The sequence below is a fragment of the Entelurus aequoreus genome, linkage group LG02 (assembly GCF_033978785.1).
Source record: "Entelurus aequoreus isolate RoL-2023_Sb linkage group LG02, RoL_Eaeq_v1.1, whole genome shotgun sequence".
NCBI classification, from domain to species: domain Eukaryota; kingdom Metazoa; phylum Chordata; class Actinopteri; order Syngnathiformes; family Syngnathidae; genus Entelurus; species Entelurus aequoreus.
The window spans coordinates 23,434,715-23,462,049 of NC_084732.1; the positions used below are offsets into that span (position 1 = coordinate 23,434,715).

Below are 27,335 nucleotides of genomic sequence, written 5' to 3' on the forward strand. Positions count from 1 at the left end.
TGACTCATAAAAAACTTACAGCCTGTACTCATAAATAGCAGAATCCAACAATCCATCCATTTTTCCTACCGCTTGTCCCGTTCGGGGTCGCAGGGCTGTTGGAGCCTATCCCAGCTGCAGAATATTGTGTTTTAATGCTACTGGATGACTTTATTTTTATTGTCTCAATGTAAAATAATTAATATATTCTAATATATATACCTTAATGATCATGTGAGAGAAAAACTCACCTAAGCATATTAGTACAAAATACAAATGTACATTTGGATAAAATATTTTCTAGCAATATGAGAAACATGAAAGGCAAGAAATAACAAAATTCACAAACATGATAAAAGTTCGGTATTTTTTTAATATATATATTAGGGCTGCAACTAACGATTAATTTGATAATCGATCAATCTGTCGATTATTACTTCGATTAATCGATTAATAATCGGATAAAAGAGACAAACTACATTTCTATCCTATCCAGTATTTTATTGAAAAAAAAACAGCATACTGTCACCATACTTATTTTGATTATTGTTTCTCAGCTGTTTGTACATGTTGCAGTTTATAAATAAAGGTTTATTTACCGGTAAAAAAAAACAAAAACAAAAACTTTTTTTTTTTTTCTTAAAGCCTCTGTGCATGCGCATAGCATAGATCCAACGAATCGATGACTAAATTAATCGGCAACTATTTTTATAATCGATTTTAATCGATTTAATCGATTAGTTGTTGCAGCCCTAATATATATATACAAAAGCAAAGTGTCAAACAGGTATGCTGTTCCTTTTCAATCCTAAAGGTGGCGGTACAGCGCACTAGACGCTATTAACTTAAATAAGGGACAAAATCTTGAGCTCTTGAAAACGAAGAAGATAATGAGGACAATTTGACGGTTAAGCTAACTTGTGAGTTCACATTACATTTAAATGTTTAATTCCTATCAGTCTCATTTTTAACAGACCAAAACGTTTTTGTGACGTTTTATGAAGTAGTTTGTGTTCATACAAACACCAAGAGAAGGGCGTGCGTGATTCATATTTTTTTTAGTATATTACTCTTATCTGTATTTGCTTTTGTTTTATTTCCTTGATGTGGAAAGTGCCCTTGTTTATATATTTTTTTAGTATTATTACTCTTATCTGTATTTGCTTTTGTTTTATTTCCTTGGTGTTGAAAGTGCCTTGACTTTTGTGTGAATTATAAATGTATGTTTGTTGTTCAATAAAACACATTTTAAAAAAGGGCGGGCGTGAGCAAAAATGGCGGCTGCAATCAGGGAAATTATTTAAAAAAATGACATTCAAGGTGAGGCTTTGTAAGTTAAAAAAGAAATGGTGAAAAAAAAACTAATATTTAAAAACAGAAAAGGACTCAAAACATGGAAGTTGTGACGGCGATGTCCGCCTGTTTGAAGGCGGGGCTTGTTTTTTGTGACTTTAAAAAAGATTTAGAACACTACATTAAAACACTCTCTACCTCTTACAACCAAAAAGTTGTAAGTTATTTACTGAGATTGAGATTTTTCACTTTGCATATATATATATATATATATATATATATATATATATATATATATATATATATATATATATATATATATATATATATATATATATATAGTTATATACTGAGATTGAGATTATTTACTGAGATTGAGATTTTTCACTTTGTTTATTATGTATATATATATATATATATATATATATATATATATATATATATATATATATATATATATATATATATATATATATATATATATATATATATATATATATATATATATATATATATATATTGCATTCTATTTTAGTTACTTTGAATTTACAACCCTCTGGCGCTGTTTTGTACTTTTTTTGTAATTTGATTATTATTTTCAACTGTTTGTAAATGTTGAAATTTATAAATAAAGGTTTATATATAAAAAATAAAGAAAAAAAATTAATGCAAAATAAAGAAGGCGTGGCTTGTAATGTGTCACTTCCGGGTTGGCCGCAGTGCGTTGTTATGCTAGCATGAAGTCTCGTTTGAACTAGGAAGGCAAGAAAAGGGAAAAGGGGGGTAAGCTAAGGCCCTCTGATGAGGAAGTAGTGCGATGATAACATGAAGCTTCTTCTTCTGTGATTGCGACCTGCATCTGTTTCCTTGCCCGCGATGCCGTCCCAGCGCGTCTTCGCTCTGCCGAGGCAACAATCTCTGCTCCTGCCTGCCGTCATCAACCCCTTCGTGCAGAACACCAAACTCTCCAACGCCACCATACTCAAAGTGAGTGATTGTGCGCTATCTAATATAATCATACATGAAATAAGCATCGACATGTGTGAAATGTCGTTCGCCAAGCCTGGGCTTAATACTGTTGTGATTATTATCATAATCAGCTTTGCTATGTGCAAAGCCATGCATGCCAGGAACAATGGAATCCTTTATGTGCTGCCTACTGATCTGGTTTCAACACGTGGAATGTAAACTGTGTGTGTTTACTGGCCTCATTCTTCTAAATCATGTGTTTGCTTTTGGAAGTGTGTCCTCCAGGGAATCATCCTGGTGCCTCTTCGCGCCATCCTCATCTCATTGGTGCTCATGGTGACATGGCCAGTGGCTGTCATCATCACCTTCAAGCACCCTCTCAAGGGGGCTGTGTCCCCGATGACGGGATGGAGGAGGTAACGTTTAAAAGCAGGCGCCTGTTTTATACCTGCAGCTGGTGTGCGTAAAAAGTACCTAGTGTATACTAGGGTTGTACGTAGAGATGTCCGATATTCCGATATTGTCCAACTCTTAATTACCGATTCCGATATCAACCGATACCGATATATACAGTCGTGGAATTAACACATTATTACCGTATTTCTCAGAGTATAAGTCGCTCCGTAGTATAAGTCGCACCGGCCGAAAATGCATAATAAAGAAGGGAAAAAACATATATAAGTCGCACTGGAGTATAAGTCGCATTTTTTGGGGAAATTTATTTGATAAAACCCAACACCAAGAATAGACATTTGAAAGGCAATTTAAAATAAATAAAGAATAGTGAACAACAGGCTTAATAAGTGTACGTTATATGACGCATAAATAACCAACTGAGAACGTGCCTGGTATGTTAACGTAAAATATTATGGTAAGAGTCATTCAAATAACTATAACATATAGAACATGCTAAACGTTTACCAAACAATCTGTCACTCCTAATCGCTAAATCCCATGAAATCTTATACGTCTAGTCTCTTACGTGAATGAGCTAAATAATATTATTTTATATTTTACGGTAATGTCTTAATAATTTCACATATACGTCGCTCCTGAGTATAAGTCGGCCAAACTATGAAAATACGGTATGCCTAATTTTGTTGTGATGCTCCGCTGGATGCATTAAACAATGTAACAAGGTTTTCCAAAATAAATTAACTCAAGTTATGGGTGAAAAAAATGCCAACATGGCACTGCCATATTTATTATTGAAGTCACAAAGTGCATTATTTTTTTTAACATGCCTCAAAACAGCAGCTTGGAATTTGGGACATGCTCTCCCTGAGAGAGCATGAGGAGGTTGAGGGGGGCGGGGTTGAGGTGGGGGAGGGTAGGGAGTAGCGGGGGGGGTGTATATTGTAGCGTCCCGGAAGAGTTAGTGCTGCAAGGGGTTCTGGGTATTTGTTCTGTTGTGTTTATGTTGTGTTACGGTGCGGATGTTCTCCCGAAATGTGTTTGGCATTCTTGTTTGGTGTGGGTTCACAGTGTGGCGCATATTTGTAACAGTGTTAAAGTTGTTTATACGGACACTCTGTGTGACCTGTATGGCTGCTGACCAAGTATGCTTTGCATTCACTAGTGTGTGTGAAAAGCCGTAGATATTATGTGACTTGGCCGGCACGCAAAGGCAGTGCCTTTAAGTTCTATTGGCGCTCTGTACTTCTCCCTATGTCCGTGTACACAGCGGCGTTTTAAAAAGTCATCAATTTTACTTTTTGATACCGATAATTTTGAAACCAATACCGATAATTTCTGATATTACATTTTAAAGCATTTATCGGCCGATAATATCGGCAGTCCGATATTATCTGACATCTCTAGTTGTAGGTTATACGAGTACTAATCACTGTACTGTAAAGTTCAAATTTGAATGACAATAAAAGGAAGTCTAAGTCTAATTATTGTTGTCCCGATACCAATATTTTGGTACCGGTACCAAAATTATTTCGATACTTTTCGGTACTTTTCTAAAATAAGGGGACCACAAAAAATGGCATTATTGGCTTTATTTTAACAAACAAATCTTACGGTACCTTAAACATATGTTTCTTATTGCAAGTTTGTCTTTAAATAAAATAGTGAACATACAAGACAACTTGTCTTTTAGTAGTAAGTGAACAAACAAAGACTCCTAATTTAGTCTGCTGACGTATGCAGTAACATATTGTGTCATTTTCCATTCTATTATTTTGTCAAAATTATTAAAAACAAGTGGTAGAAAATGAATTATTAATCTACTTGTTCATTTACTGTTAATATCTGCTTACTTTCTCTTTTAACATGTTCTATCCACACTTCTGTTAAAATGTAATAATCACTTATTCTTCTGTTGTTTGATACTTTACATTAGTTTTTGATGATACCACAAATTTGGGTATCGATCTGATACCAAGTAGTTACAGGTTCATGCATTGGTCATATTTAAAGTCCTCTAGTGTCCAGGGACATATTTCCTCAGTTTATAAACATAATATAAATTTTTAAAAAACAAAAGAAGATGTTGTGATGCCAAAAAATATCGAAGTAATCATAGTAGTAGTGGTAATCATAGTAGTAGTGGTAATCGTAGTAGTAGTAGTGGGCATTTCAGTGTTATAACTTCACCTTTATTGTTAGTTTTTAAGCCAAAATGCGTCCATTCTCCGTTTTCTGTTTACACACTGTGTCTGTTTGTAAGTATCCGTGATTGTGCGCTGCCGAACATGCTCGTCTGCTCGTAAACCAACATTGACACGACGTGACAATGGGGGGGTGGTGGGCCGGTACTTTTTAGAGGCGGTATAGTATCGAATATGATTCATTAGTATCGCGGTACTATACTAATACTGGTATACCGTACAACCATAGTACTAATAAAGTACCGCGGTACTAATGAATTACAAAAGGTACTATACTGTAGGTATGTGTGTATTCACCGCTGGCTGGATCTCCGCAGTGGTCACTCAGCGCGTTTCACGCTTAATCGTACCTTCTTGAGTAGCGACCAGAACTCTGTCTTCAGAGTTTAACTGTGTTTGCGTTGTTTTCACCGCCGCTACACACCAATACCAATTATGTAGTACACACACCTTAGTTTATCCAGAACATCGACATTTTTGGATTGGACAAGTACTCGCGCCACAACTCGCCGACAAAACTCCCCTGCACAAAATTTACGGTGAGTAAGAACTTCATTGGAATGTCTTTTAAAATATAAGTTATGCTTTTATCCGCGTGTTTTGCCAAATATATTTCGAAATTGATAGATTTTTTTTTTAGACTTGCCGACTTTTTATTCCTGGTGGCTGTGATCTAATTCATAAATCGAGTCCGACCAAGATTAAGATTAAGATTAAAGTATCATGCGGAGTCAAATTTTACGTCCCTTCCAACGCTAATTTCATGAATTTGATCAATTAAAAATGCACTGTAACTGTGCTTTATGTTTCCATTACTGTATATTTAAACGACGTATGGCCGTGGTTGTTCATTGTGGGCTATAAATTAGCTTTTTCTGTGCATATTTTGATATTAAGTCATATTATTGATGTAATTTATATTGATATTAAGTGATATTTATGTTTTGTTGGTAAATGTATGGTTTGTTGAAGTCTATCTTGGTATATTGTGCTGATGTGAATCAAATATTATATTTTTATTTTACAAAATCTGGCTTGTTTTATTTCATATTACATATTTTTTGTCTGATAACTTTTAATTAAATCAATTCCACTTATTTTATTGATTTCTACAAATCAATAAAATATTAGTTTATATGTTAATGTTAATGATTGATTATAATGTTTATATTTTTCAGTATTGACAGACAGTTTCATGCAGCAAATATTTTATTTAAAATATATGACAAAATTATAACATAATCAAATCTTTTTTAGCAAGCTTTACAATGATACCAACCTTTTTAAAATCAGGTAAATATTAGGAAGGTTATGACATTTTGAAAGTCAAATTAAACAAAAACGGTCACACCTTGAGCCCCATTGACTTTGTATTAAAGAAGTTAAGCATAAATTGGTGCATTTTAACCAGGTTTAAAAAAAAGCATAACGTTCTTAATATTTATCACAGGAAAATTATATCGCTGGAATCGTCTTTACAAGACCTTATAATACTGGTTTCATGTAATTTTGTAAACATTTTATAGACATACCTATTTACTGCCTTTGAAAAATACTTGCACTTTTTTTATTCATGGACAGGATGGCACACTGTGGTGGCATTGCTGGTAATATAAACCTAGGCGCATGAGAAACAACAGGACTTGCAAGCAGAAACAGTGTGATGACAGTAAAGGGAGACTGGGCCTATTTTGGCTTAAAAATAACAATAAAGGTGAAGCTATAAACACTGAAGTGTGTGGTGCTTTAAAACTTGACTAGCTAGCGGCTAACGTCCGTCCACAGTGTTTTAGCTTTTTCTAAATCACTAATACTCACCTCCATGGTGACAAATAATGGTGTGGTTCTAACAAGTATCATCCCTGTAGGGCGATACATTCAGGAGCTATCATTCCTGAATGTAAACGAATGGGTTTTTGCTGTACAAATATCGACTAACGATACCAAATACAATAGCTGTATATAGTCGATACAATGATTACATTGATATTTTTTTAGTATCACAATATCTTTTGTCATTTTTGTATCCATTATAAACTCAGGAAATGCATACCTATACACATGATGACTTTAATTATGACCAATGTATAACCTTGCAACTACTTGGTATTGGATCGATACCGAAATGTGTTGCATCGCCCAATACATATGTAAAGTATCCAAACAACAGAAGAATAAGTGTTTCTTATATGGAAAAAAAAAAAAAGTAAATCAGATATTAACAGTAAATGAACAAATAGATTAATAGTCCAATCCACCCATTTTCTACTGCTTGTCCCTCATAATTTTGACACATTTTAAAATTGAAATAGACAAATATAGTGAAGGGACAAAGTCGACCCTTCGACGGTCGGAACAGAGGCTGGACAGCGATTCTGTTAGGGAATTTTAACACCGAAATCTCACTTTTTTGTCGTTTTGTGGTGAAAGCAATTATCGCTGTGTCACAAGTATTATTTTTTTACAATATGGGATCAAAAACGAGGCTGTGTCCGCATCCTCCCTCCAGATGTCCGACATCCTGTCTCCGCTTTAAATGCTTGTGTATCACAGATGTATTGCCATAAAAACAAGGTTCGCTTTGCAAAATGAGCAAGATGTTCATGTTTTTAACAAGAATTAGGGGATATATCCTCAAACTTTACATGGTAACCTACTGCCGATGTTTTTGCGAGTGACCCACTTCCACCCGGGAAAACACAAATGATGACGTCCGGACAAAGATAATTGTCAGCAGCAAATTTTATTTTTGACATTTGTCGACAATGTCGACTAAAAAGTCAACAACCAGGACAGAAGTGCGTGTATTGCTTCCTCGCTCTGCAGTACTATTTTTTTCTTCCTTGGTTATCATCACACTTTTTAATCTTTTTTAATTTTTAATGGTATCCGAATAAAACTTAGAAAGGTCAGAGATTTAAAAAGTCTGCCTTGAATGCTCACTGGTATTGAATGATACAAATATTGTGTCCAACCACTATTAATCTAGTGGGGCGAAGCAGGAATCCGATTTATCTTGGGGTTACGATCTGGACACAAAACGACCATCAGCCAAAGCAGCGTATTGTCACAACAAATAGGTCTTGACACGATTTGTAGAAAGTGCTTTTTATTTGTCTTAAAGATCATATCAGTACCACCAACATGACTTGTTCCCAGAACAGTTGTTCCCATAAGCTGAGTGACTGTTTTTCTTTATACTTAGAATACTTGATGCTCTCATAATTGGATTTTTTTAATCAAATTTGGGAGTCTGTCGTCCAAATAGTCATAGATGCAGACTGCGACAATGAGGAAGTGAATGGTGGAAGTCAAAATGGTTGCAATTTAACGTGTGAGCAAAGTACACGGTTGTGCAACTTTCACAGCAGCAAGACCTGAAACCATAAAAGTAGAAAAAAGCAGGTCTACTTTCCCAATAGTAAAGTTTGTTAAATATCTCTCTGACAGAAATTGAAACCATTTTTGATACAGCTCCAGTATTCAATCGCAATAAATTGTGCCTAATGTTTCATGTGTCGTCCACAGGCTCATGTGTCAGAGTGTAATGGCCGCCCTGGGTAGAGCCTACTACTTCTGCATGGGCTTTCGAGTGGTGGTCAAGGGCAAGCAAGTGGGCAGCAGCGAGGCCCCAATCCTAGCTGTGGCCCCCCACTCCACTTTCTTTGACGGCATCGTGTGCATCATGGCCGGCCTACCCTCCACCGTATCCCGCATGGAGAACCTGGCCACGCCCATCTTCGGCAGTAAGACACTTCATGGAAATAGAATGAAACTTTCTTATCATTACACTTAAAAATTACAACAAAATTACATGTTTAGTACAAAACCATCCAAGATCAGACATACAGTTACATGGTCAACAGAACAACAAGATCGATGGGGGACGGCGTGGTGCGGTTGGTAGAGCGGCCGCACCGGCAACCTGAGGGTCCCTGGCTTCCGCTATCCTAGTCACGTCCTTTGTGTCCTTGACCAAGACACTTCACCCTTGCTCCTGGTCATGGTTAGGATTTGTAATGGCAGCTCCCGCATTTAGTGTGTAAATAGGTAAATGTGGAAATAGTGTCAAAGCGCTTTGAGTACCTTGAAGGTAGAAAAGCACTATACAAGTATAACCCATTACCATGGGTCGTCACAAGGGCGGCGCCCCGTAAAAAACGTAGGGAAACATGGGGAAAGAGGAGGACAAAAAAAGGCAAGTCACAAACTAAACTTCTGTGGAAGAGGGCTCTGTTTAAGACCAGGAAAAAACCTTGAGCAAAGCACATAAACATATTACAACACACAACTCGAGACATGCAACAAGGAAGGAGAGGTCAGGCACTTTCGGAGTGCTAAAGATAGGCTCTGTTGTCTAGATCGTGCCGCTACTAGCCCAAAAAGATGGCACAGATAATAGTTGTTTGCAGCATGTTGATAAAATAAAACACCACAGGCTGCAGCATGATGCCGGATGTGCAGTAAATGAGTGTCTCCATGGCGACAGCCATTAGTGTACACAAAATCCTCTTAAATAGGGGGGTCTGCACCACATTTGCATTTGTTATTAATCGCCTACAGTGGTTATTATTACTCTTTTTCTGAACTCATACCTTTTCTGTTGGGGCGTGACGCATAGTCAAAGAAAAAGCTGAAGTCTCACGAGATTTGCTGCTGTCTCGAGTGGCGCCCGATGTGACGTTTTGAACTCCGAGGTTTTGACTTTTGAGGGGCTCTTTTTTCCAGTTTTTCCAGAAGAGGTGGCCTGAGCTGACAATGTATACTGCGATACATGCATGTCTAAATATATTATAATACCATGTAGGTATGTAGCGATATGAACATTTTATATCACGGTTATATTATTGCGGTATTGTTGAATGTGTTTGTAACGTAATTATACACATTAAAATGTTTAAACAATTATAAAAAGCATAACTATAATACATTGACTAAAATAACACACAGTATACTTTCTTGGCAGAATAAGCATTCAATTTTGTTTTGCACTTTTAAGAGCCATATTTTAGTTTGAGTGTTTAAATGTTTGTTTTTCCATTTTAATTTGTTTTTATTGAGTGTTTACTTTCTATGTGACGGCAAGCGAGTTCACTTTCTTTTGTAGACACCTTCATCATTGTTAATAAAGTAAAAAAAAAAAAATCTATGCAAAGAGCGCACCGACTATAGGTTCAATGTGCACAATTGATTATCTTAGTTACTCAGACAGTAATGTGTTTATACAACTTTAGCTGGTGATATGTTGTTTCTTAATGTGAAGAGACCTGAATGCCTCCTGTAATCATGTTAGCATTTAGGCAAGCTAGCGCTAGTCAGTCTGTGAGTTTAGTAAAATGCAATTATCACATTTTTTTTCCATAATTTTTATTTAAAACAGTTACACCAACCATCAGAAGTTTTACCGCGATTATCATTAATACAGTTTATCGTTACATCCCTAATAACAAGACATGCAATATTACGATTATGATGGGTTTATAGGTAAATATAACAATAAAAAAAGTAAAAATCGTCCCTTCAAAATAAGTAAAGGATTACATGAAATGTTAAAGTATTTCAAAAGAGGGTGTAAAGGGTTAGGTCAGTAAAGCAGGCATGTGTGTAAACATATGCATCACACACTCTAACTCCTTAATCTTTTTATCCACAGTAGTTGCATAATATCAAACCCTCTAACAATGTTTATTCCAAGTCATGACAGGTTAATGTTTTATTATAAGCAGGGTAAGTGGGGATCTTGTATTGTGGCCCCTGTGCTTTTGTAAAGTTTGAAGATACTGTTCTGACATTTAAATATATACCGTATTTTTCGGACTATAAGTCGCAGTTTTTTTCATAGTTTGGCCGGGGGGTGCGACTTATACTCAGGAGCGACTTATGTGTGAAATTATTAACACATTACCGTAAATTATCAAATAATATTATTTAGCTCATTCACGTAAGAGACTAGATGTATAAGATTTCATGGGATTTAGCGATTAGGAGTGGCAGATTGTTTGGTAAACATATAGCATGTTCTATATGTTATAGTTATTTGAATGACTCTTACCATAATATGTTACGTTAACATACCAGGCACGTTCTCAGTTGGTTATTTATGCATCACATAACGTACACTTATTCAGCCTGTTGTTCACTATTCTTTATTTATTTTAAATTGCCTTTCAAATGTCTATTCTTGGTGTTGGATTTTATCAAATAAATTTCCCCCAAAAATGTGACTTATACTCCAGTGCGACGTATATGTTTTTTTCCTTCTTTGTTATGCATTTTCGGCCGGTGCGACGTATATTCCGGAGCGATTTATAATCCGAAAAATACGGTAATACATCAATTTGTGACAGCATTGGAGAAAGTTTCACTTTTGCATCTAAAAAAAAAAGACACTTGATTAAAGTTAGAAATGGATGCGTCACTAGTTTTTAAAGACAGGTGAAGACTTAACCTCCTGGAGATGCACTAATAATATAATCATACTAATAAAGATGTATAATGATTCCTATAATCCACTGATGATTATCTGTACTTTACACTCTAAAGTAAAGGAAAACCTGACAGATTTGTATTCATATTTAAGGAAATAATAATTATTTATATTAAAATTTTAACCACTTCATATTTAAATTATGAGGATTTTTATTAATAGATTATGTTAATCCCATCTTTAAAAAGTCAAAAACACAAGGTTTTTACGTGTGTTTTTAAGAAGCTTTTTGAACGAAATCCATGCAATAATTAATATTTTAGTGCATGTAAACATACCTAGTGTGTGTGCATGGGGCGGCAGCGTTGGGTTTCGGGTGGGTTAGAGGTCCCTTAGGAGGGGAGGGGGCTCAGAATGTGGCGCTTTGCCCCTGACTATAAGATGAACACTTTTTAAAAGATAATGTCTTCCTCATGTCTAATAAAGACGTATGTTCCTCAATGTGCCTTTCTGTCCCTGCCTGCAGGGTTTGTACGCTGCCTCCAGCCGGTGCTGGTGTCCAGGAAAGACCCCGACTCGAGGAAGAACACCATCCAAGAAATCGACAGCAGGGCTAAATCAGGAGGCCGCTGGCCACAGGTCTGTAAAGAAAGGGGAAAAAAGTTTGAATATTGACTAAGAAGAGTTGCGGAGTTAATGTTGAAGCTGGTTGCATCATTTCCTTTTGTGTAATCCTCTAAATAGAATATTGTTTAATATTTTGGATTACCAAACTGACTTGTCTCTGCTGATTTGTCCCTCAGGTGTTGATATTTCCAGAGGGGACGTGTACAAATCGCTCATGTCTCATCTCATTCAAACAAGGTAAGACATCACACACAAATGCAGAAACTAAATTGCATCAACATCACTCGTCCTTCTCCAGGGTATTTGCGGGGTCTTAAAAAGTCTTAAATCCAACAATTTAAATTTAATAATGATGGATTAGATTCATATAGCGCTTTTCTAGACACTCAAAGCGCTTCACAGACAAGTGAGAACCCATCATTCATTCACACTTGGTGGTGGTAAGCTACATTTGTAGCCACAGCTGCCCTGGTGTAGACTTGACGGAGGCGCGGCTGCCAGTTTGCGTCTACGGCCCCTCCGACCACCACCCATCATTTATCATTCATTCACCAGTGTGAGCGGCACTGGGGGCAAGGGTAAAGTGTCCTGGCCAAGGACACAACGGCAGTGATTTTGGATGGCAAGTGGCGGGGAGCGAACCTGCAACCCTCAGGTTTCTGGCAATGCCGCCCTAAATTGAAGGCCTTAAAATGTCTAAAATTCTCCTAAAATCTCATAAAAGGTCTTGAATGCGATTTTGAAAAGTCTTAAAAATCTATTAACGTTACTTTTATTTAAAACATGCATAAACTTCAGTCTTGCTTTTAAATGTTAAAATTTTTGAGGATGCTATAACGTAATTACAAAATGGAACCAAAGGAGGCTACCTGTGCTGCCCCGGTCGGTATTTATCGCAAACCATCAGGTGGTGTGGTGTGCGTGCGCAGTGGTGTGTTGTTACAGTTTAGCAAAGCAGTGGAGAAAATTAAACGAAAGCCCACAGCAAAGCTGAACTGCATGCATAAGATGGATAAGTGCAAGTTTAACGATTTGTAACTCCAGAACGTTCAATTTAATGCATGTGTGAAGCCGGTGGGTGGAAATGTATTAAGTGTTTAGGACCAGGATGAGGAGACATCGAAGAAGGAAGCGTTTATAAACATTGCGGTGAAAAAGGAATGGAATGGTAATGTGAAAGTAAAAAATCTGGGACAAGTCCGTGTCAAACGCTGCTAAAACGCTACAAACACTTGCAGAACTATACAAGGATCAACTTTGTGCAGATACAGTAGTAGTACTGTAGATGTGTTTATCTGTTTGCGCTATTCTAATAGCTGAAAAAACACTGCCAAAGTTAACCATTGAGCTTTAGCAGAGATGTTAACAGTCCCTTTCACAGACATTATATTGTTGTGCTTTCCTCTACCATTGCTGACGTTCTGGTTGTTGTTATATGAAAACACTTGATATGAGCACTAGAGGTGGGGGAAATAGTCGATTTTTAGATGCATAGCAATTCGAACATGGAAGATCATCAAATCGATTAATAAACGTCAATAGTCGATAATCGATTTATTTATTGAAAATAAAGTAATGCAGACAGTTCTCAAATTTGGGTGACTGCAGCGAGCCACCTCACCGAGAGGTCTGACCAACCTCTTTACTATTTGGCATTTGTGGCCCAGTTTTGCTCACATTAATGATTAATGACACTAATGATTTCACACATGATTTTTTTAAAGTTGCAAATGATAAACACTTTTTTAACGAAAGAAAATACATTTAATGCTGCATTTATATAGATAAACTAAAGATGCATCAATAATCGATTTTTAATCGAATTGTAGCTCTTTAATCGTAATCGAATTGTGAAGTGCCCAAAGATTCCCACCTCTGATGAGCACACTGCACATTTTGCAAGAAACCACTTCTATGGCAATCTGAAAAATTGCTGTTGAGATGTTTGCTGATATTTTTTTCAATTAGTTTACATTAGAGAAGCTTCTGGTGTTTTAAGTTAGTTTAACCCCTTTGTTTTCAATGTGAAAGAGCAGTGAATGCATTCATATACGGTACTTAAAATTCATTCTGGCCCTCTGATTTTTCTTTCTCTTTGTACTTTTTTGTCAGTATGAATGTGAAATGGTCCTAAATTATTTTCAATATTGTCTTAAAAAAGTCTTAATTTTGACTTGTTGAAACCTGCAGAGACCCTGTTCTTAAATGAGTTCTATCCTTAGGTGCCTTTATCCCAGGCGTCCCTGTGCAGCCTGTGCTTTTGAGATACCCCAACAAACTAGTAAGTGTGCCACCACAATAATGGACATCTTCTTCTATGACAATGTCAGTTAAAACTGAACATTATTATCCGTTTAAAGGCAGAATCTATTGATTCATCTCTTGTGTTAGATCTCTGTAAGAAGTTCAGGTTCAACAAGTTGGTTCATTTTGTTGTATTTGTCTCTTTCCTTCCTTGCAGGATACAGTGACGTGGACCTGGCAAGGTTTCAGCTCGTAAGTATTCTCCTATCAGGGCTTGTTTATTCTTAGATAACAGCCATAAACATAAATAAGTCATTGTTTTGCTGCTGTTTACATAAATACATGATGTCTTGATCAAATCACGTGTAGGAGGACCCTGCTGCTTCTAACACTGTGCCAGCTTTACACCACGGTGGAGATTGAGGTAACAGACCTTATCCCAAATGCAGTAATGACTGAATTATCTTTATTGTCATTGTACGTGCAGAACGAAAGAAAGAAAATCTTTATTGGTAACTTCAGTTAATCCAGGTTTTCGCTTTTATTTTTTTATATTGTTGTGGCCTAAAATGCATAAATTTACGGAAGCTTTTTTCAGTATGTTGTGAAAAAAGTTGTAATGTTTTGAGGCTTTTTTTCCCACTAACATTGAATCAACCTGTGATTTAATTAATTAGTTATGTGTTCATTGTAACCTTAACCACACAATGCACAAGATTTCTGGAAAACAAATTGATGTTTTACTCATTTTATACTGCACAGACTCAAAGATCTAAAAACGTTTACTATAAACACACAAGACCTTTTCCTCTCAAATATTGTTCACAAATCTGACTAAATCTGTGTTAGTGAGCATTTCTTCCTTGCCAAGATAATGCATCCCACCTAAGGTGTGGCATCACAAGATGCTGATTAAACAGCATGATTATGGGTGTGCCTTAGGCTGCCCACAATAAAATGCCACTCTGAAATGTGCAGTTGTGCTTTTTGGGGGATCTGGGGGTTCAGAAAAGCAGTCAGTATCTGGTGTGACCACCATTTGTCTCACTCGGTGCAACACAACCGCAGGTTGTTGATTGTGGCCTGTGGAATTTTGGTCCACTTCTCTTCAATGGCTTTGCCAAGTTGCTGAATATTGGCAGGAACTGGAACACGCTGTCATATGCGACGATCCACAGCATCCCAAACATGCTCAATGGGTGACATGACCAGTGAATATGCTGGCCATGCAAGAACTTGGATGTTTTCAGCTTCCAAGAATTGTATACAGATGTTTGCAACATTGGGCTGTGAATTGTCATGCTGCAACATGAGGTGATGGTCTCTGGTGAATGGTATAACAATGGGCCTTAGAAACTCGTCACGGTATCTCTGTGTATTCAAAATGCCATCAATGAAATGCACTTGTGTTCAGTGTCCATAACAAATGCCTGCCCTTACCATAACCCCACCCCCACCACGGGCCACTCCATTTACAACGTTGACATCAGCAAACTGCTCTCCCACACGACGCCACACACGCTGTCTGCCATCTGCCCTGAACAGTGAAAACCGGGATTTAACGTGCCAGACGCCATCGAATGTGAGCATTTGCCAACTCAAGTTGGTTATAACCACAAATTTCCGTCAGGTTGAGACCCCAATGAGGACGACGAGCATGCAGATGAGCTTCCCTGAGACGGTATGCAAACCAATTGTTGCAGGAGCTGTTAGGGTAGCTGGTCTCAGACGATCATGGAGGTGCACCTGCTGGATGTGGAGGTCCTTACCTGGTGTGGTTACACGTGGTCTGCGGTTGTGAGGCCGGTTGGATGTACTGCCAAATTCTTTGAAACGCCTTTGGAAACTGTTTGTGGTAGAGAAATTAACATTCAATTCACGGGCAACATCTCTGGTGGACATTCCTGCACTCAGCATGCCAACTGCACACTTATTCAAAACTTGCGACATCTGTGGTATTGTGCTGTGTGACAAAACCACACATTTCAGAGTGGCCTTTTATTGTGGGCAGCCTAAGGCACACTTGTGCAATAATCATGCTGTTTAATCAGCATCTTGATATGCCACACCTGTGAGGTGGAATAGATTATCTTGGCAAAGAAGAAATGCTCACCAACACAGATTTGTGAACATTTTTTGAGAGGTCTTTTGTGTGTGTATAGTAAAAGTTTTACATCTTTGAGTTAAACTCATGAAAAATGGGAGCAAAAACAAAAGTGATGCAGTTATATTTTTGTTCAATGTACTACATTACCCAAAAAGCTTAGTGTTATAGACAAGTACCAAGATTAGGTTTAAATTATGCGGGAGAGCAACAATTGTGCGGTTTGTGCATTAGAAAGTTGATACAATGTTACGTGTTCTTGTTTTCGTTTACACAAGAAACAAACATATGTTTTGATTGGATGCTGCTCAGAGACAAATTCAATTGGCGAAAATCACGCTGATTGGCCAAATGTGCGGTGAAGACAAAATTGCGAAGCGGTCCATCATTTGCGGGGATTTGTTGAATTGGCGAGATTGCGAAACAACAAAACTACCTCCTCAAATAGTGGCCTCTTTAATAGATACTGTGCCCCAATAATGCACTTGAAATAATTAATGAAACAAAAAATAACTGGTGGTGGCATAATGCCATTAGATGTTTTAGCTGCAATAGCAAAGCAGACTTGGCATCTGTAAAGCTGAAGTTTACAAAGGGAACAACATTATTCTATTTTACATTAATTTTAACACAGGTTATATTGTTTTATGTCAATTTTTTTTAATGTTATTTTTATTAAGTATCCTTAATAAAAATAAGATAGTAAAATATATTTTTATGGGATTTCATTGTATGTTGCATTTATGCATGTCAAATGATTAAAACGTGTTAATCAGATTAATCACGGTTTACAAATTAATTAATCATGACGCAGCAGTACTGTTGATGTGTCAGACTCTGTAATGCTATACTACCCTCCACACCTCTCTGTCAACAGAGAGGTGTGGCTTTATTATTTTTTACGTATTTAGTTAAATAAATCACTTTACTGTCGTTAACAGCCCTAATTATTCTGTTCAAAGAATTATGTAACATTTGTATAGTAAACATGTCTGATACTCTCTGCAGTTGAGTAAATGAATGACCCTGGCTACTATATTGGCAAATACGGTATGCAGTATGTTTTTATAGTTGAAACATGTCTACTTGACCTTATTCTTGCATGTTTTTCAGTTCTTGCCACCTCACACCCCTACAGAGGAAGAGAGGAAAAGTCCTGCTTTGCTAGCCAGCAGGGTGAGACACATCATGGCCCGGTAAGTAAAGATTCCCATGCATGGAATCAAACTCTTGTCTTTTTTAGCCGTCCGTGTCTGACATGTGTGACGCTGTTTCCAGGGCACTGGGAGTCCCCGTGACAGACCACACGTACGAGGACTGCCGCCTGATGATCTCTGCTGGGGAGCTGACACTCCCCATGGAGGCCGGCTTGGTGGAATTCACCAAAATCAGTCGCAAGCTCAAGTAAGACCCAATTGATTAAAATCGGATCGCTTTGAGCCAACATTTGTCTGAACCTCTCGGCTGCTCCTCATTAGCTTGAAGTGGGACAACGTGAGAAAGGAGTTAGACGGTTTCGCCGCCATGGCCAGCTCATGTAAAGGAGGACGCATCACCATCAAGGAGTTTGCCAGCTTCCTCAAACTCCCCGTCAGCCCCGCCCTACAGGAGCTCTTTGCCCTGTTTGACAGGGTAAGGCCACCATAGGTCACAAACTGACTACAGCTCCTTCTAAGTAATTGAGTATAACTCCAGTGCGATGTTTGCACTAGTTTGCTGTCAAAAGAAGAGATTTAGCATGGAAGTTGAGCTATATTCACTTTAAGTAAGTGCAGTACAGGTATAATGCTGATTAAAAAAAAATCATGGAAACAGTAGTACAAAACATTAACACAGAAAGTTTTTTACAGTCCTTAAATAATATAAATGTAAATAAAGCTTTATTTAACTTTTTCTATAGTTCAGACCCTTTCAACTGGCGGCCTCAGGGCCAAATCCAGCCCGGGAGTGACACCATACCGGCCCCCATGTTCAGTACAAAACTTGGGAGACAAACATTTTTGCAGCAAATTCTTAAAAAACACTAGAGTGCTCCTGTTGTATGGAGGAACTTGGACCACTGTACACATTGGCAGATCCCTTTTTATTGACATTTTAACCTCGTCAGCAAACTTAGAACACTGGGGTGCAAACTTGTGATTTACATAACTAAGGCGGTTCTCAAGGCACTCCTTTAAGTCCTCTCCTTTATGGCAGTTGTACTTTTTTTTTTGGTAATGTGATTTATGTAACTAAGGTGTTGTTGTAAATGGTTTACATCAGATGCAGTTCAACTTCTTTAGTCATACTCGTGGTTTTCCTCAAGGTTCCATTTTACGTCCTCTCTTTTTAATCATTTGGTCTATTCAACTGGTGGTTCGCAAGTTCAGTTCAAAGACACTCACATTTTTGCAGTAGATTCTTAAAAACACTTGTGATCTCCTAGAGATGATCTTTGACTATCATTTTGGCAGAAGGTCGTGAAAAACAGAAGAGCGCTCCTGTAACTTTGTCAAAATAAATAGACCAAAATCAAATGTCTACTGTAGGGAATGCTGGTTCTTCGAGAAGACTAACAGTGAAGGGAGAAGTCTGCTCCCAGGTGCTTTCTGGAAATGTTGCCCCCAAAACAATTTAGTTGAATATACCTGCTGCAGTTTATCACAGAAATGTAGCCCCTAATGTTTTACTAGATTATATGTCATACCCTTGTATTGTAATTGTATATACATCGCTAAAGAAAAAGTAAAGACTGCATTATTTGACCCGTGGGGCCACATTTTCTGTAAAACTTAGGTCATGTGTGAAATGCTGAATTATTTGTGTTCCACAGGCCTTCAGCTTTAAAGGGAAACCGCACTTTTTTTAGAATTTTGCCTATTGTTCACAATAATTTTTTTGGTGTGCTTTCTAACAAAAATATTGGCTCGTTTTCGGTGGCTATCAATATAGCTAATGAGAGCAATCAATTCGACTTCTAAATCACTTTAAAATGCATTCAAAAACAGTCAACAATACTTCATTTATGTTCCATAACCTGTATAATAACCAAGTTGTAGCAACATTGTTATTGTAAGAGCGAAGACTAAGGAACTATTTTTCTATCGTAGTAACACATCGGCGTGCTACGGTATTGGCCGTAAAAGCTTTGGTTTGTAATGCACAACACTGCGATACAACACCAATCTGTACTGACATGAACATGAACAATCATATTACAGTATCTTTAAAGTATTAGCCCACATTTCATGTTTTGTTTGTACACAGCTAGCCAAACAGCGTATGTACTGTAGTTGTAATGACACGCATGGCGTGCTGCGTGTATCATGATCAATATTAAAGTGACTCACTGGATGGACAATTGGTCGTCTGGTCCAGCTGGCCGGGGACGTTTCCTGTTGATTTTGGGTAAGCAATTAATTTATGTCGAAATGGCTTGTCTCCAAGTTCCATATTTATAGCATCAAAATCGCTTTCATCCCACCCTCTCTCGGCTTCCGTCTGCTCCATGGTCTCACTCTTCCTTTGTGGTCATTTCTATAAGCAGCAGTATATTTAGCTTCAAAAGTATAAGGTTGTAAATCCTCATTTGTCCAAAAATAGTCTTCCTCGTTGTCTGTTACCAAGTCTGCCTTGATTAGAAAACACACTCGTGTTTGATTCCGGAAGTAGTAACAAACATTGTTGTTGCCAGAACTCAGACGTGCGCTGCTATGGAAACAGAAATCAACGCACGTAAAAAATCAGTCTGAAAATGAATACAATTATCAAAATACGCTTTGAAGGGAACAACGGTGACTCCCATTAGCCGCATATTTCAAGCATTTTTTTAGTATCTTCATAATCGTAAAAATACAAAAAAGGTGTTTTCTTGTCTCATAATCATTGTGAACAGTAGGCAAAATTCCCCCCAAAAAGTGCAGTTCCCCTTTAAGCCAAAAATAATTTACAGCTCCATAACCCTGTTTTTCCTCAGGTATTTGTGTGCCTTTGTGCTACAATAAAATATAGACAATTGTCGACATTTGTAACATGTTGTTTTGTGTTCCTTTTCCAGAACGGCGATGGCACCATAGATTTCAGAGAGTACGTCATTGGAGTGACCATCCTGTGTCGACCAGCCAACACTGAAGACGTACTTCGGATGGCATTCCGGGTATGACAAAGATTGTTGTGTGTGAATTAGGGCTGTCAAAGTTCATGTGATAGTAACAAGTTAACGTTAATTGCCTTTAATTGTACTATTTTCTCTGACGTGCGTCATGAGTTATCGTCAACCCACACTGTAAGTGTGGGAAAAAGCAGCGACGCCCCAGCAACAAGCATTAAGTTCTAATAAATATAGCCTGCTCAATATTAAAAACATGATGCTAGATGATTCAGCAGTACAATAATGATACTGACTTGAATTAAAGCTTTGTCAAGAGGCGATATGTGCTGAATTTCCTAATTACTTTAGAAATGTTAGTTTAACCACCGTAGCAGGATCTATTATCACTACTTCACAGCCTATAGGCCCACACTAGTAAAACTAAAATCAAGCCCACAGTAGGATGAAAGCACAGTAATATACATTTATATATTTTGGCAGTGAAACAATCTGAAATTGTTTTTTACTAATCAAATGTATTAGATCTTTACAGATATTTTTTTATGATACAGTTGCAGTTGAGTCTGAAGTTTGAATATGTTTGCACTCAAACTCATGTTCAAATAAATCCCCAATGCAAAGAAAAGCTAATTTTGGAAAAATACACAGAATTACAAGGTGGAACACTGCAAGGCAAGTTTATTTTTAGAGCACAATTTGTACACAAGGCAATTCAAAGTGCTTAACAGAAAATATAAGAAGGCACAATTAAAAATAAAAGTCATGAAAATAATCATAATCCAAATAAAAGCACCATAAAACTATTATAATTCAATTTAAAATCAAATAGTGTAGATAAAATCTTTGCAGTTGTCATAGGTGTTTTCTGCCTGGATTTGAACAATTACAACGTTGAGGCCTGTCTCACATCTTCTAGAAGATATTTCCAGATTTTAGGAGCATTAAACTGAAACGCAGCCTCACCATGTTTGGTCCTGACAGCAGGAGACCACACCCTGAGGTTCTCAGAGCCCGGGATTGTTCATATTTCTGTAACATGTCAGAGATGTACTTTGGCACAAGACCATGAAAATGCTTGTGGACAAGCAGTGCTGTTTTAAAGTCTATTCTCTGAGCAACAGGAAGGCAGTGCAGTGACCTGAGCACTGGATTAGTATGGTGGTATTTCCTGGTTCTAATCAGCAATCGAGCAGCAGGTTGTAGGTTGTCATCACGTTATTTTAACATAATAGGTCGGTCAATGATCTGAAATAGGTCGGTGTGAGGCATTAAACTTTAGGGCTGAAAATGAGTCCCACATTGACCATGGTGTGTCGGTTAGTAGGGATGGGTACCGAATCCCGTACTTTTTTGGTACAGACCGAATGCCGCCGGTCCTACAGGACACCGATTCACGTAAAAATCCAACAGCGCCATGTTGCGGTATATGTGTTGCGCATGACGTCGCTGCAATTTCCAATGCTAACAAAGACATTTACTGAAAAAATCTTCCAGTAAAGTAGGGTCTCCACTTTTCCATAAATGCGTTAGCTTGATGCTAATACCCATTGATTTTGCTATTGACGTGCTACTGATTAGCATTAGCAATTTTTCATGGCGATTTCAACGCCTCCAAATTTGATAATGAAAAGTCCAACTAAGATGCACGATACAATCAAACAGCTGTTCCGTATTAAAATATTAACACTTTTTAGGGAGCAACAAAAGACTAGACCGCAAAGACCGAACTGATTAGCCAACACACCATAAACTATACACTACAGCAGTATAACTTCTTGGACTTGCTACTATAATTAAGACTCAGAGAATTGATAATAAAACAAGATATAATAAATGGGCAGCAGTTGTCATAATCAGCGAGTTTTTGAATGTTGCAATAAAAAAAAAAAAAAATTTATTATCAAAAACAATTTTTACCGTATTTTTCTGAGTATAAGTCGCTCCGGAGTATAAGTCGCACCGGCCGAAAATGCATAATAAAGAAGGAAAAAAAACATATATAAGTCGCATTTTTGGGGAAATTGATTTGATAAAACCCAACACCAAGAATAGACATTTGAAAGGCAATTTAAAATAAATAAAGAATAGTGAACAACAGGCTGAATAAGTGTACGTTATATGACGCATAAATAACCAACTGAGAACGTGCCTGGTATGTTAACGTAACATATTATGGTAAGAGTCATTCAAATAGCTATAACATATAGAACATGCTATACATTTACCAAACAATCTGTCACTCCTAATCGCTAAATCCGATGAACTCTTATACGTCTAGTCTCTTACGTGAATAAGCTAAATAATATTATTTGATATTTTACGGTAATGTGTTAATAATTTCACACATAAGTCGCTCCTGAGTATAAGTCGCACCCCCGACCAAACTATGAAAAAAACTGCGACTTATAGTCCGAAAAATACGGTAGTAACACAAAACTGCTGAAAATTGGTACCATTGAGTACCGGTATCGATTCCCAGGTACCGGGAATCGGTACCGTATCGATTCAAATGTGCGTTAATTAAAGATTTTTTAAAAATCTAGGATGAATTACGTGTTAACTACGGACAAAATGCGATTGTTTTAATCGTTTGACAGCGCTAGTATAAATGTATTATCACTAGGTGTACGTTGGTTTTATTGATGTTGAACGAACTCGAAAGCGGAAGGCGCCACTGCAGTGAAATGGAAGCAGACAGCAGCACTAAGAGACGTTTGCGTCATGTCACAGTAATAACATGTGGCTGCTGTGGCGCGTCGTGGGAGTCTTGGAGTCAGTCTTGCAGTCAATTTTCCGTCCAGAACATCAAATGTGGTTTTAGAAATTCAACAAAGAAAGAAGGTAAAAAAAAAAACCATCCTATTATTAAGTTCAGCTTCAGGATGAATTGCATCGGAGAGGAACAAACATGAAGGTTTATTCCACATGTTTTCTTCTTGCAGCTCTTTGACACAGATGAGGATGAGAAAATCACCCGGGAGGAGTTCACAGCGCTGCTACGCTCAGCTCTGGGCGTGTCCGATATCAACATGGTCAAACTTTTTAAAGAAATTGACGCAGACAACTCTGGTTTCATCACATTCAGTGAGTATACCAATGCGTTCATGCCCTTTAAAACACATCATATTAGTGTTATTATTGGCAAAAATCATGAAATATAGCCACAGCAGTGGTGTTCGACCACATTTGCAGGCTGTGTAATGCATGTCAAAGGTGACATATCCAACAGCAGGGCCAATGAGAAGCCTGAAGAAATTCATTTCTAGAAAAGGCACAATAAAATAAGACTCCAAGAAAAATTGGATAATGTATCTATTCTGTTAAACTGTTGAAAAAAACAACCATCAAGTAAGGTCAAAAGGTGCCATATTTTGATACCTTTGTTGCACGTGACATCATATCCAGTTTCAGCACTGGCTCAAGCACTTGGCCGGGAAACAAGCAGTCAATCACTCAGCCTGCCTTACGTTAATGTTACAATGTTCCATTTCAACAAAGCAAGGAGAAGGCGCTCAAAAGTGCAGTAAGGCTCCACTTTTCAAAATGCGCGAGCCCGGTACTAATTTACGTTGGATTTGCCAGACATGCTATTAATTAGCAAGAGCACATTTTACATGGCGATTTCAACACCTCCAATTTTGGTAATCAAAACTAGAACAAGCATGTGTGTAATAAACACCATACTTACAGTATAAACACTTGGTAGGGCTCAGCAAACAACTACTTGCTAGCTATGGCAACACACCATACTATATCTACTACTGCTATCTAATGTTTTGGAATTGTAACAGCATGCAAAGGCTACTATAAAATACAGTACAGTACTTGCAAAGGAGACAGAGAAATGTAAGAAAACAAGATGGACAGCTGGATAGCGCAGCTCAGTGTTGTAATTAAGGACGAAAACATGTTTTTAAAACAATTAACATTTATTAACACATTGGAACACACAAAAGTACCAAAAATTTAAATAGTTGATTACTGGTATAGATTCCCAGTTTGTGGTAACTGATACCTTTTCGATTCTAAATGGAAAGGTGACATCCCTAGCTGTGGAATTACTCCTGAATATCCCATTTTAATATGAAGTAAAAAATACAACTCTGCCAATGCCACAAACTAACACACCAATGTGTTAGTTTGAGTTCCACTGCAAGCAAAAACAACTTAAAAACATATGTTTTTACAAAGTCATTTTCCATGCCTGTGGAATAAGATTTTATGTTACAAAATATTCCGTGTGTTGGGAATCCCCTCCCAGGTGAGTTTCAAGCCTTCGCCATGACCCACCCGGAGTACGCCAAGCTGTTCACCACCTACCTGGAGCTTCAGCGGTACCAAGCCATCCAGGAGGCAAGTCCCGGCGATCTGGAACTGTCCGGTCAGGTCAGTTCAGGAGATAGCCAGGAAGACAGCATCTCGGATAAGAAGGACGACTGACAACCCGATCCGTGGTCCACTCCGCTCCCCCCTGGTCTGAACCATGTCTTAGGTCGCTTGCTTGCGTTTTTATGGACGTTTTTAGACCACTTTTTTTTGTTTGTTTGGTTTCAGTCTCAGTGCCTTATGGTGCAGACACAATAACTCCACCTGTCGAAGTTGCAGCTAAGTCACAAATACTCCTTCTTTTATATATATATATTGCTATATCGTGTTGCAGCCTTATTCTAACATTTTTGGAAATATACAAATCAAAAAATATCTAACACTCTTTTTTTGTCTTATCGGTACATTTTTACTGTATTTTTGGCCATAATTTTTGTTGTTACGCCATTGTACATGATTTGTCCGAAGAGGGTTTTTTTCGTGTTACATTTTAAAAATTTAAATGTCTATACAATGATCGTTAATTTAATAAAAGCCAAAAAGGACATAAAAGTAATTCATTTTTTTTCCAAAGGGCAAAAAAACTTCTGTTGTTTTTTTATTTTTTGGATTAATCTCTTAATTAACTTCAGACCTAAATAAAAATACCAAACAGGAAATATTTGTATTTATTATTTTAACCTTTTAGTGGCCTTTTGATCAAATCATGTCACAAATTTCAAGTACCGGTTGTACAAATTTGCATACGTGAGTTATTTTACCAATGTTTCAACCTGTGACATTATCTGATCAAAAGGCCTTCAAAAGAGTAAAAATTAAAAAGAATGAAAATGAAAAAAAAACATGAGATGTTTGATATTTCTGTTTATAACTAAGGTTTATGGAGATATGTAAGCAAAAAAAAAAATCCAAAATGTAACACCCTTCAAAAACTTAAGAATTGTATTGTTATTGTTCTTACTATTATTATTATTTACAGTAGTAGTATGTTCTGTTTTGCTTTAAAGATACTTAAAATCAAGATGGTTAAAAAAAAAAAAATTAAGCAAAAGGTAGATTAGAAAATGGCAAATTAAATAAGTTATAAAGTTACATTTTAGAATACTAAAATAAAATTAAATGTTTTACTTTATTTTTTCAAATATGTTTAAAAAAAAAATTGTGACATTATGTACTAACTGACTCAACAGTGCCTCTGCTGGTGGCAGACACGTACTGCACTCTATTTTGCTTCAAGCCAACATTAATCAACTGTCAATAAAATTTGACCATTTAATCAATAATCGCCTCCCATCCGCTCGTGAGTCCGACTCGACGTATTGGACATGATATGTAAAGACGCTGATGTGTCCACAAAGGGCTCGGAGATGACGCAACATGTCCACCAAGCTGACATGATGGTGACAAGACACAGATGTTTCTGAAAGAGGCTTCTGCTGCCATTGATGTTCTCAAGGACACACAAGCCTCTCCTTGACTCTAATTCGTACATCCTCGGGACAACCTTCGACTTTTCCCAGAGCCGCAAAGGCGGGCCTGCCTGAGGGAGACCGCGTTGCAATTACAGTAGAGCTGAACCTCTTAATATGGTCCATCTGCGAGCCTTCCCAAAACTAATAATCTGTTCCAAAGTCAAACTGTGCCCATCTTTACTGCAGCTTAGCATACAAGTGTAAAAAGAAGTTAATAACCCTATGATGGTACTTATGTGTTTTAGGAAGTGATGCATGCAACCAGTCCAATTTAGATCTACTAAATGATATCTATGGGCTCATCACATTTCCCTCTTTTTTTTTTTTTTTTTTCCATGTCAATAGACCTTAACTGCGTTGAAAAAAAATGTTACTTAGCCATGTTGTACCGAGCGGCCACGACTGGAGCGGGATATCATGGCCAAGTTACCAAATCAACTTGACTTCGATTCGTAAGCTCCTAAATCCATTAATCATGATTCGATTCAATCTACGCTTAAATATTAAAAATGTTTACAACAAAAAATACAAATATATTTATTCTCTTTATCATAAACAGCTTTGGACAGTTTCAACCTTCCTAAAAGTTGCAAAGTACAATTTTTAAGAGGAAAATAATTGCAAGCGCAACATTCTGCTTCTACAAATTGTTTCTTCCAGTGCAAAATAATAAAGAGTAAATATGTAAGCTGTTCTTCTAGGACTCTTATTTTCTTAACAAAGTCCCACAGTGATGTTATTGTAAAAGCCAGAATTGTGCACTGGGTTTTTCTGCGGGGCATTAATTAAGCCTGGTGAATTGTCCATTCATCCATCCATTGTCTACCGCTTGTCCCTTTTTTGGGGTTGCAGGCCTTGCGAGTCAATATTGCAAAATAAAAATAAAAATTCATAATCAATCAAATGGGTTATTTTACCCAACTATATTGCATTGAGCTCTATTTTTCTGTTCTATGGTTATCATCACACTTTTCTTCACATGAGTGTTTATGTTGTTTTTCCTTAAGTGTTGGTCCAATTTCTAACCGTATTTTGAGATTCTAATGTGAATGTAAAAGTTTGTATCCAAAAAAACAACAGATTTTAGCATAAGGTTGCAACATAACAAATTAAAAAAGCAAATACATTGTATTGTTTTGTGCTTCAGGCTTGACTGGTTTTAATCACTGATGCTAGTTTAAAGTCT

At 37.2% G+C, this 27,335-nt stretch overlaps 1 protein-coding gene across 1 annotated transcript; it reads left to right on the forward strand.

Moving 5' to 3' along the window:
• The first annotated feature begins 1,990 nt into the window (after positions 1 to 1,990).
• Positions 1,991 to 26,482, forward strand: lpcat2 (lysophosphatidylcholine acyltransferase 2). The gene is made up of 14 exons (XM_062023893.1): positions 1,991 to 2,259; positions 2,515 to 2,657; positions 8,388 to 8,605; positions 11,813 to 11,925; positions 12,090 to 12,150; positions 14,136 to 14,194; positions 14,375 to 14,409; positions 14,527 to 14,581; positions 17,375 to 17,457; positions 17,540 to 17,665; positions 17,740 to 17,893; positions 20,298 to 20,396; positions 23,294 to 23,435; positions 24,613 to 26,482. Exons 1-14 carry the CDS (start codon positions 2,149 to 2,151, stop codon positions 24,789 to 24,791), a joined length of 1,578 nt encoding a protein of 525 aa, XP_061879877.1. The 5' UTR covers positions 1,991 to 2,148; the 3' UTR covers positions 24,792 to 26,482.
• The last annotated feature ends 853 nt before the right edge of the window (positions 26,483 to 27,335 follow it).

Excerpts from the sequence above, each read along its gene's own strand:
- lpcat2 (XM_062023893.1), top strand. The coding sequence starts at position 2,149 with ATGCCGTCCCAGCGCGTCTTCGCTCTGCCGAGGCAACAATCTCTGCTC. Across the intron at positions 2,658-8,387 it reads CCGATGACGGGATGGAGGAG|GCTCATGTGTCAGAGTGTAA; the intron begins GTAACGTTTAAA and ends TGTCGTCCACAG. Across the intron at positions 17,894-20,297 it reads TCTTTGCCCTGTTTGACAGG|AACGGCGATGGCACCATAGA; the intron begins GTAAGGCCACCA and ends TTCCTTTTCCAG.